The sequence below is a fragment of the Cicer arietinum genome, chromosome 4 (assembly GCF_000331145.2).
Source record: "Cicer arietinum cultivar CDC Frontier isolate Library 1 chromosome 4, Cicar.CDCFrontier_v2.0, whole genome shotgun sequence".
NCBI lineage: Eukaryota > Viridiplantae > Streptophyta > Magnoliopsida > Fabales > Fabaceae > Cicer > Cicer arietinum.
Genome location: NC_021163.2, coordinates 40580602 through 40593231, shown reverse-complemented (window position 1 = coordinate 40593231; position 12630 = coordinate 40580602). Strand labels below are relative to the sequence as shown.

The following is a 12630-nucleotide window of genomic DNA, read 5'->3' as shown; positions in this document are numbered from 1 at the left end:
CACACCCCAAGTACCATACCTCCACCTTATATACCATACTAGTGTGTGATATCCCACCTTTGTGGGACTTCCTTATTTTTCAATTCACAATAACACTAGCTCTCATAAATGTCATCATTATTTCCAACAACTTCTATTAAAATCATCATCATTTCCAATAATCCCCCACTTGAATTTAAAAAGAAGGTTTTTGAAATAGCGTCAAACGCTTCTATAAGATTGTGCATAAGCAAAGGTGTCTCTTGACCTGAACCTTTGCATATCAAGTAAGATTCAGATTCAACAAGAGTGACTCGTAGTCTTGAACTCTATCTCTGACATCAAACCCACGCACAACCTTTTCATTTGGGTGTATTCTCAAAATCCCGTGCATTTATGGTCATACACGTGTATTCCAATATAGTGAACGCTCTAGGAATTCTGCCTCGAAATTCCATAGGAAGCGGCCCAATTCTGCATTCACATAGGTGAGTCTATCAAGAGTACTCTTGTAGCTAGGTACTCCACTCCACATAAAGTATAGATTTCATTAAGAGTTTCTATTATCTCATCCTTTCATCACTTCAGGAATCATGCTTCTTTCATATGTAATATAGCATGTTCATTTCTTATCATTATGACTTGTTATTACCCATTGAACCTAATTCTCGGGATCTCCAGTCTTTTAGGTCGAGTTACCATCATAAGTGACTCATTTATCTTAGGCAATAGTCTCATCCTTTTGGATGTATTTAGGACTTTCTCTCTAGCTAATCCTTTTGTCAAAGGATCTACTAAATTATCATCAGTGCACACATGATCCACTATAACAGCTTCTTTAGAATGTAATTCTCTAACAATGTTGTGCTTACGACGTATTTGTCGTCTCTTACCGTTGTAATAACGATTCTCAATTTTTGCAATAGTTGTGGTACTATGGCAGTGGATCAGCACAACTGGTAGAGGTTTTTCCCATAAAGGGATATCTGCTAGCAAACATCTCAACCAACTTGCTTCTTCACTAGTAGTAACTAGTGTTATCCTTTCAGACTCCATAGTGGACAGAGCCAATATTGTTTCTTTCTTCGATTTCTATGATACAGCACCACCGACTATACTGAAAATATAGCCACTGGTTGCTTTGGAGTCATATGACAAGGTGTTCCAATCAGCATCGATGTATCCTTCAAGGACGGCACGAAATATTTGATAATGTAATCTGAGACTCATGGTCCTTTTTAGGTATCTCACGACTCTTTCGATAGCGTGTCAATGCTCCATACTAGGTCTACTAGTAAACCTGCACAACAATCCCACGACGTAGGCAATGTCGGGTCTAGTACAATAAGTGGCATACTTGAGGTTGCCAATGATGCTCGCATATTTAGTTTGTCTAACACCTTCACCAGTGTTCTTGAAAAGTTTCACACTTGGATCGTATGGTGTGCAAGCAGGTTTACAGTCAAAGTAATTATATTTCTTTAGGATCTTTTCAACATAGTGAGATTGATCCAAAGAAATTCCCTTTTTTGGCCTAGTAATCTTGATTCCAAGGATTACATTTGCTTCTCTAGGTCTTTCATATCAAAGTTGTTACTCAACAAAGATTTCACATTATTTACAGCATGAATGTTTGAACCAAATATGAGTAAGTCGTCCACATAAAGACATATGATTGTGCAAATGTTGTTTTCAAATTTGTAATAAATACATTTGTCACTTTCATTCACTTTAAACTCATTTGATATAATCAAGTTATCAAATTTTTCATGTCATTGCTTAGGAGCTTGTTTAAGACCATACATAGACTTATCTAACTTACAAACCTTGTCTTCTTGTCCATGAATTACAAAACCTTCATGTTGTTCCATATAAATTTCTTCTTCAAGGTCACCATTTAAAAAGGCTATTTTAACATCCATTTGGTGTATCACTAGGTAATGAATAGCTGCAAGTGATATGAGCCCCCTAATGGATGTTATTCTAGTGACTGGTGAAAAAGTGTCGAAGAAATCTATATTTTCTCTTTGTCTAAAACCTTTGGCTACAAGGTGTGCCTTGATTTTATCAACAGTTCCATCGAGTTTTAGTTTCTTTTTCGAGATCCATTTGCAACCTGTTTGCAACCAGGAGGCAAGTCTACTAAATGCCAGGTCTTGTTAGACTCTAGAGAATCCATTTCATCGTTTATTGCTTCTTGCTATAAATCTGCATCCAAAGATGACAAAGCTTCTTTTAAATTTGTAGGATCCTCTTCTAAGTTATAGGCCATATAATCGGGTCCATAATCTTTAGCAACTCTAACTCTCTTACTTCTTCGAGTTTATATTTCGCCTTGGCTGTTGCTTTCAGTGCTTCTTGTCTCAAGAACTTGTCTAGGTTTGCTGCCCTCACTATTTCTTGATTTGAAAGGGAATTTATTTTCATAGAAGCCAACATCATTTGATTCTATGATTACTTTCACATTTAGGCCGTAGAACCTATACGCTTTACTGTTTAGTGCATAACCAATGAATACACATTCATAGGCTCTACTAGTGAGTTTAATTCGCTTGGGATTGGGGATTGTGACATTAGCCAGACAGTCCCATGTTTGAAGATAAGACAAGTTAGGTTGTCTTTTCTTCATTATCTCATAAGAAGATGTTTTGTTTTTAGATTTGGGTACTCTATTCAAGACATAGCAAACAGTCAAAATAATTTCCCCCCACTAGTGAGATGCAGCACTAGAGTTAAGAAAAATAGCAACACCTAGTTTAGTAAGAGTTCTATTCTTTCTTTCAGCTTTACCATTCATTTTAGGTGACTATGGTGTAGTAGAATAAACTAGAATCATACTCTGTTCTACTATCACTACAAAACCTCTTAATTTTTTTACTAAATTGATTTTCAATTTCAGTTACAAAGATCTTAAACATGTCAAGCACTTCACTTTTATTTTTCATTAGATATACAGAAGTGTAATCAGAGCAATCGTCAATAAAAGTGATGAAATAACACTTTCCATTTCTGGTTAACGTCCCATCAAGTTCACATATATCAGAGTGTATTAAGTCTAAAGGTTCAGATTCTCTAACTACTGTTTTAAGTGAACTCTTAGTTATTTTAGCTTGACTACAAAAGTCACATTTTTCAAAATCCTTTAAAGATAACTTTGGAATTAAACCTAGGTTACTTAAGTTTGAAATTACGCGTTTGTTCATATGATAGAGCCTAGTATGCCAAATATTAAAATCACACAACATGTAAGCAGAAGGAGACATTTTATTGAATTCAACATTTAATTAAAACATGCCATCAGTGGCGTACCCTTTCCCAACAAAAGTACCATTTTTAGAAATGGTGTATAAATATGCCCCTATAGACTGAGTAAACCCTGCCTTATTGAGAAGTAACCCAGAAACCAGATTCTTCCTTATTTTTGTGTGTGCATGGCATCCTTCAGAATTAAGGTCTTTCCATAGGTGAATATTAGTTCCACATCTCCAATACCAGCAACATTAGTGGTGTGGGAATCTCCCAACAACACTTTCTTATCTTTAGCAACAGTGTATGTTTTAAACATAACATGATCATAACAGACATGGTGTGAAGCGCCAGTGTCTATCCACCATCCATCTGATCCACCAACAAGGTTGATTTCAGTTATCATAGCAATGAATTACTCTTCTGTCATGTTAGCCTGATTAGAAGGGTCAGGCTTGCTTCTACACTTGTGTGCCATATGACCCTCTTTCCCACAATAAAAACAGAGAAAAGGTGGGCGAGGGCCATTTTCAAGAGGTTGTTGCTGCCTTATAATTGGGACGTTTGGAGGGTTCCCATTCTTGTTGCTGGTTTTTAAAGTGCGATTCTGATTCTTTAGTTCCGTTTGGCTTCAGAACCGCTCCGATGAATTTCTTTTTCTTGTTATTTGCCACAAGAAGAACTTCATCTTTCTGGTCTTGCTTTCGAGATTCCTCCTCAATTCTAAGACGGGTAATCAGACTATCTAGAGAAAATTCTTTCGTTTTATGCCTGAGAGAATTTTTAAAATCTTTCCAAGTAAGGGGCAGTTTGTCAATAATAACAGCAATTTGAAATTGTTCATCTAGGAACATACCTTTAGAGATAATCTCGTGAGCAATTTTTTGGATTTCATGAGATTGAGCTTCCACTGATTTTTCATCTGTCATTTGATATTTGAGGTAGCGGCTAACAACATACTTTTTTACTCCAGCTTCCTTAGTATCATATTTCTTCTTAAGAGCATCTCAAATTTGTTTAGCAGTTTTGTTGTCGGAATTGTAGTAATCATACAGGTTATCAACAAGTCCATTGAGAATATAATTCTTACATAAGTAATCGTTATTTTCCCATTGGGTTAATTCAACAACTTTCTTATCCTTTTCTATTTGGCCATCTGTTTCTCGAACAACAAGAATTTTATCCTTCAAAACGTTGCCAAGCTTTTTCGTGGTTAGAAAAAAAAAACATCTTTTGTTGCCATCGTTTGAAGTGACTTCCCTCAAACCGAAATGGTTTGTTGTAGTCAGAAGCAGGTGCAGTATGAAATCGTCTTAAAATTGTTAGTTTTTGAATTTCGAAAACTTTGAAAAACAATTTATGCCACTGATAATATGGTGCAAGGCGCAGTATGGAATCATCTTAAAATTGTTAGTTTTTGAATTTCGAAAACTTTGAAAAACAATTTATGCCACCGACAATATGGTGCAAGGCAGTCTGATGACTACCAGTCGTAATATCTGAAGAAAGCACTGTATTTATAGCTGAAATTTGTAACGCCAAGGCCCAAGCCTAGGACGGTCGGACGGCGGCAGTGCGCATGTGTGGTGGTCAATTTTGCTTGCGTTCTCCCTCCTTTACAAACTTGGGGTACCCCTTGGGGCACACCCCAAGTACCATACCTCCACCTTACATACCCTACTAGTGTGTGATATCCCTCCTATGTGGGACTTCCTTATTTTTCAATTTACAATAACACTAGCTCTAATAAATGTCATCATTATTTCCAACAATTTCCATTAAAATCAACATCATTTCCAACACAATGTTAGACAAATGGCCCAAATGAGCATGCCAAAGTTGGCTTTTATTATCATATGCACAAGAATTCAGAATCATAGTACCATTGTAATGAATATTACAGACAAAGTACTTATCACATGATCATAATTACATTGAAAATTATAAAAACTAGAAGATTAAATCTTGTTGTGGGGGTCATTCATATAAAAGTAAAGACCATGAAGCATATCACCCTTGCCAATCATCTTCTAATGGTGGGACTCCTAAATCACTAAGTGGTCAGCAAAAGAAAGTTAGAGAAAAATTCGAATTTTTGGATAAGGCAATAACAGATATAATATTCACATTATAATCAGGAATATTAAAACATTAGATAATTTAAAACCAGTAAGATGCACACATCCAATTGCAAGGACATTAACCTTGGATTTGTTAGGGAGAGCAACATATTAGAGTCCAAGAAAGTATATGAAGAAAACATGTTTAAACCAATTACAATATGAGATGTTGCACCCGAATCTATAATCCAAGATGTATGGAAAAAAAATGAAAAGGTATTACTGCTTACCTCCATTGATGTTTCTGGTGCAGGATTGGCTGCACAATTCAATTGAGCTCGAAATAAAGCTATCAATTGTTGAGAGCAAGAATACGACTAAGAGCATCTCCAATAGTTGTCAAATACATTCGCCCGCTAGCGTGTAGTTACCTAAAATTCAGTTTTTTGTGAGTTCAATGTTGTAGTTGTGTCAAGTTGTCATCACGGTCCCTCACGAAAGAATGGTACTATCATAATTTAATAATAATAAATTTATTACCGTTACCTTTTTTTATTAATTTATTTTATCATTTTTAACTATTTGTGTCATCTATTTAACATTTAATTTTTATTATTGTTATAAAAATTTAAGTTCAATTTTATTTTAAATTTAAATTTAAATAATGTATAATAATATTAATTGAAATATTTAAATTAATATTTTAAATTATAATAAAATTAAATATAAATAAAATATTAATGTATAAATTAAAATTGTGGGACCTAATATGGTTCTTAAGAGTTAAACAGTAAAAAATGAATGGCTGCTTTGTGATACTGTGAACCATATTTAATGAACTTGTGTTGAGTTCACAATAAAAAATAAATGAGTTACTTCGAGATGATGTGGTACAGTAGATTATATTTAATGAACTCGTGTTGAATTCACCGTTGGAGATGCTCTAAGGAAAGAAAGTAGTTCTTGAAGTAAAATATGGCCTATAATGTGACCGAAAGAATCACTCAAGCCCATGAGAAAATTAAAAACGTACTCTTACTGTAGAAAATCCACCAAGGGTTGAACACCACCATAATTGCAATGATGAATTGGATGGAATTCATCAAGTTCCTGCCACAATTTCTTGAATTTAGTGAAGTAATTGCTAATGGACAAGAACCTTGACTAGATTAGAGAAGGTTCTTCTTGATTTGAAAAATGTGTGGTCAATATTTTCATGTCTCATCAACATAGTTTGAGTAGATTGCAAAGGCCTCTATTTGCTTCGAAACTGAATTCAAGATCCAAGAAACAACAATACCATTGTTGTGTCGCCATAGAAGGTGTCGAGGGTGGGACAGAACCAGAGCCCTCAAAATGGGCCGATTTGATACACGGGACAGTTATAACGGATTACGAGTCACACAAGTTCACAAATGTGAGTATCAATAGATTTGAGTGTTCAGATGCAGGTGATAAAAAGTAGACTCGCAGATACTCGAACTCGACCACTTTACTTAAAACTCTATGAATAAAAATCCAAAAATTTTAGGGCGAGTCTCTTAGTCTCACTTAGTCATCACACCACACGTATGAAAAATAGTTTGTTTGATAAAAACTTACTCAAACATTGACAAAAATATTGAACGCGAACACACCCATACTCGACCTATGCTTAGCCCTAGTTGTGGGTGATCTTCAGGAGGTTTAGGGATCAAACCATCTGCAAAACCAAGCTTGTTGCAACCAACAAGTGCAAGAATCGTGGTTGGACACCATGAACCATAATTTTCCCTATTTAAAGGATTTGTAACAAGAACCAAACTCGGATTATCATAGATGGTAATAAAGAAAGGATTAATGTTATTTGTCGTATCTTGATTATTTGCCACGATTAAGAATGAGAAGCGAAGAAAACAGACTGAAGAAACAAATAAATAAATACGTGAAGCGATTAAAAATCTTTATTGAGATGTAGATTCAAGGTGATAAGGTGATGAAAGAAGAGAGGAACTCAAGGAAATACTAGATATACAATTCTATTATTAGTGATCTCAAGTGTGAAAAACATTCTTGAATGGGTTACAATTATGGAGAGCTAGCTATAAACACACACACACAGAGTCTAAGCATTCTATCACAAACTACAACAAGGTTATCAGTTCAAATTCGAAAAAATTAATCTAACTATTAATTTATTGACATTTCCTTATAAAAAAAAACATTAACAAAAAACAAATAAACTATCAAATAACTAACATATTAACTAACTTTTGTTAGTTATGGTTATATATATCTTGCCAAATAACAGAAAACAATAATAAGTAACATAAATATTAATTATGTCCCTGAGATATCAAAAGACAAAGTTTAACGTACGAAACAGTTATAAAATGATTTTAATTATATTTTTTAATTTTTTTTAATAATAATAATCCAATCAAACTCTACCAGGTCACCCAAACATCCATTATTTTATATTTTAAAAAATATTTTGTATTTAATATATGGTTTTTTTTTAACTCAATAGATTTTATGATAGACTGAATAAAAAAAAGAAATGGATGGCTCACTAAACATCCATAAAATTAAATGTCCGAATCTTTGGTTTTCTATTTTTGTAGTGGATGATTTTAGATAAATGAATTTGTTTGCCACCCTTACAATTCTTGTATTTCCTTTTTAATGCCTCTCTTATACTACTTCAAAAAGAAGAAGAAAAATATGAAAAAAGTAAAAGTTTACACATTGCTTGGCCTGGGCGTTTTACTTGGAAAATAGCCTTATAAAAGGAATACCAAATTTTGAACTTTTTGTGTTGGCTATATGTAAGCTTCACAATTAATCCTTGTGAGTGTTATAGTTGGACCCATGGCCATGTGAAGAATATATATATCATTCAATTATCATTCGAAGCATTGATTCCATTCTCTCTATGTCCCTACACTTGCTGATCAAGTCCAAGTACTTCATACCATCATTAGGTGAGAGCCCTTCAACAAGGAACTTTAACAACCGACTATGTGTTGCTTGCATCACATTAAAGCATTGCTCTAGTGCTCTTTCATCTTCCTCATTGCTCAACCCCACTGCCTCCATTAATGGAAGTAATTCCAAATCCTCTTCCATGAAGTGTTGTTTGCATTGTTCCTAAAGAAAATTGGAGCCAAAATACGACAGATATTATATATTAGTCTAGTGGTTTGACTAAGAACATCGACAGAGTTACATGCAGAAAGTTCGGTATTCAATCTCTAGGAATAAACATTTCTTCCTCTCCTTAACATATATACTAACCATACTAATATTCGCCTATAAAAAAATATATTATATATTAGCATTTATATTATCTCAGTAAAACATTATTTGAGACATAAATGTAATTTGTTTTTGTCTATCTTGCTCATTTACAATTTAATCTATTTAGTTGTAAATCTACGATTTTCGCACTTTAATTTTTTTAAATGTTAGACTAATTATTCTCCACTTAAATATTTTGATGTTGAATTTGGATGATTTGACAAGCGGATACTTTTGTGAAGACTCACTTGATTACTTTTGTGATATAGATTAATATATATTTATGATAAAATTGAAGTTAGTTGTTAAGTGCTTATCTATTTAAATAGTATCACGTCGTAAATTGAGTTGTCACATAAGCATATTATTTGTCAAATCATCAAAGGTCAGCCTCAAAATACATTGGTGTGAAAATAATCAGATATTTTTCAAACCACAAAATATGTATGAGAAAATACACATCCAAAAATGAACTTTCAAATAATGCAAGTGTTAAAATAATTTATTCTTACCCAAGTTAGTATTATATTTACCTCAAATAAATTGAGCCTAGTAGAAAGATTGTACAAAGTCTCTCGATAATGAGGGCATCCTGAGTCTAAAACCTCAACAGATTTGATAATTTCTTTGATGCCATTCATGATAGGCAAGTCCCGAGCATGCTCCTCCTTTGCAACCTTAGATAGCCCTGCATTCACATTAACTATGTTCACATGGTATCCGACTCCTCTAAAGTGAATTATTCACTTTAGAGAGGAAAGTGAATAAAATCAACATTTAAATAACAAATCAAAAGTAAATATCTTAAATATATCATAATCAATTATGATGAATTTGTTAGAAATATTAATTTTTTCACTTTACATTTTATTCACTTTTGAGCATATAAATCCGTTCACGTGGGAACGGACATTGCTCCGAAGCAAGCAATTTCTTTTGCTTCATGTGTATTTTGGGTGAGCCAGTCAATGCTGAAAACCTAACACACCATCAAATTGTTGTTTCTCTTTAAACAATAAACACTCATTTTTGTTGTTCAACCTATAATCAAATTGAATTGTTTCACCTAATTATTTAACAAAGTTATCTCTAAAATATTATCAGTTATATCAACACCACTATCTAATCTAACTAGTGTGTAGGCACGGGATATGATATCGCCTAAAAGTTTTATTCAATTTTTTTTAAAATCTTTTAAAACCATTAAATAAAGTAAACTCAAATAATTTTTAGTGGCAAGTAATGTCATTCTTTCATGAATTAATAGTATTTCATGCAGTTTTCATATGTATTTTACAATTAAAGTAAACATATTATATACGATAAATTACATATGTGGTCCCTTAACTCAATTTCAGGTAACGTTTTAGTCATTTATCTTTTTTTTTTTCGATTTGGTCCTTTATTTTAATTTTAAGTGACAATTTGATATTTTATGTTTTAAAATTTCAACAATGTTATCCTTTTTTATACAAAAATTCAAAAAAAAAAACAAAACTCATAAAATTAATTATATTCTTCAATATAATACAAATTTCATCAAATTCGTAACGCAAATTTTCAAATAAACTCATATTTTCATACTTTATTTGATATTGTTAGGAATAAATAACTAAATCGAAAAGAAAAAAAGATAAAAGACTAAAACGTTAACTGAAATTAAGTTAAATAACCACGTGTGATATTTAGCCTATTATATAATCTACTTGGTAATTGCACAGTTTAAAAAATCAATAATCTCGAAACCAAAACACCAAGTAACCCACTACCACCTAAAGACTGAACACAGACATGAGTCCTCTTGTTTGACTTGAAAAACAATAGTCCCTTGACCTTCAAAATTGAACAATCGATTTCGACATTTATTTCTCATCCATCTACTTATGTAAATCATTATATTCGAATGACTTAAGATAATTTACCAGAATTGCGACAACAACATTTAATACCAGAGTAACAACGAGAATTTCACAAACATCAAACTATTATTTAGAATTCAACAATACAAAACTATTACTTAAGTTAAAATTACAATTTGGATATACAATTTAACAATACAAAATATATTAGTGCGATAAAACAAATCAAGGTTAATTAATCAAATGATTCTTAAATTACAACCCCAACAATGACGGTTAGTTGAAATCCATGAAATAAAAGTAGATGATAAGTAACAAATTTTAAAAACATGACATAAAGTCTGAGAATTATTTTTGGCGAATTATATTAGATAAAATCTCCTATTTTAAAATCACTGTTATCACAAAATTCCCTTCAATGAAATCCTCATTCTGGCCTCATATATGTGCAGATCATTTTTATCTAATTCTTTAGTTACTAACATTTGTCTCGGGTAAATTTTTTATAATAAATCTAGATTAGTATATTATAATTGTTCTTATTTTTATTAAAAAAATATTAAAAAATATTTAATTTTTCAATTAAAAAGTAAACTAATTTTTTTAATTAATTAGTAAAAATATTTGTATTGTATATGAATTATACGCTCTAATGGCTTCTTTAATAACTCATTTCCATAAAAATAATGTGAAAAAAACAAAGTGTTGAAAAAATTATAGTTTGTGTATTATAATAGTTTCCATTTTTATATCCAAGATATTAAGAAAATACTAATCTTAGTTAATTTTTAGTGACAAATATTTATCTTTTTATGGTGTTTACAATAAACTCAAATGAATATATTATAATTATTCTCATTTTTATTTATAAGATATAAAAAAAGTTAAATTTAACTAATTAGTTGGTGACATACATTTGTCTCATGTCTAAATTGTATGTTCCGAATTGGAAAAATTATAGTTGATGTATTATAATTGTTTTTATTTTTATGTCGATGATATTAAAAAAAAACACTTAGTTAATCTAACTCTTTAGTAACAAACATTTATCACTTCTTTAGATGATGTCAAAAATACTAAATTTAACTAATAGATTAGTAATAAATATTTTTTTCATGTATGAATTGTACGCTTAAAAAGCTTCTTTTGTAATTCATTTCTAGAAAAAACGTGAAAAAAAATCAAAATATGATAAAATTATAGTTAATTTATTATAATTGTTCACAATTTTATGTTACTGATATTAAAATACAATTTTAACTAATTCTTTAATAACAAATATGTATCTCTTTGTATAATATTTGTAATATACTCAAATCATTAATTTATAATTATTCTCATTTTTACTATAATATTTAATTCTTTTTCTCTTATTTCACAATATTTTTTTTTCATCCATTTTTCCTCCATCAACTAAACGAAGTGGATAGAAAATAGGGACTAAGGTTGTCCCAGTTTAATTTTCTTACTCACTAAGAGTTACTTTTATTTTTTCGACTAATGTGGGGGTTTCCTAGGGATTTTTTAGAGATTGAAATTGATGTTTACTCTTAAACAAATTCAAATTTCTATTTAAACTAATTGATTCTTAAAAATCATTTATTCTTTGTGTAGTTTATATATATATATATATATATATATAATGATTGTGTCTCGTATAAGTGTATTATAATTTTCTTCATATTTTTATTTAGAGGATAATCAAGACACATATTACTAAAATAAAATACAAATTTCTATAAGAATGATTTACAAAATATATTTTGTTAACTAATTGATAGATAATAGACATTTATTTTGTGTGTAATTTATATAATAAGTTATAATTTTTGTAGATACTTTTTAAAAGTTGAAAGTGAATAGCAAAAAAGTGTTTGTAAAAAGAAATAAAGTTTTTAAAAATGAAAAGTTAGTGAGAGAAATTAATAATGGAAAAATTAGGAGACAGTGAGTGGAAATTTTTTAAAATGTTTTAATTATTATGTAATTCAAAAGAAATGACTACCTAAACCTTGATTTTGATGATGTGGCAAAAAATGAATTATGGATAATGTAATAATTTCATGTGTAGTTTTTTAAAACGACCAACGTTAGTATAATAATTGATAATTCGTTAGTATTACGTTGTAGTTGAGAATCCAACTTTATAAGTTATATCATCATTATATATACACACAACACCTTAACTCTTCCCCCAAACCAACTTT

At 31.0% G+C, this 12630-nt stretch overlaps 1 protein-coding gene across 2 annotated transcripts in view; it reads right to left on the bottom strand.

Annotated features, from left to right (window-relative positions):
- Positions 1-7829: 7829 nt before the first annotated feature.
- LOC101492069 (uncharacterized) overlaps positions 7830-12630 on the bottom strand; it is an 8210-nt gene continuing 3409 nt past the window's right edge. The window contains exons 2-3 of one of the 2 annotated variants that reach the window (XM_073367072.1): positions 9077-9252; positions 7830-8414 (exon numbers count right to left, since the gene is read on the bottom strand). In XM_073367072.1, coding sequence (XP_073223173.1) covers positions 8160-8414; positions 9077-9252 — 431 coding nt within the window. In that variant the 3' untranslated portion in view covers positions 7830-8159. The remainder of the gene's footprint in view (positions 8415-9076; positions 9253-12630) is intronic. The other variant, XM_004514656.4, reaches the window with a different exon arrangement.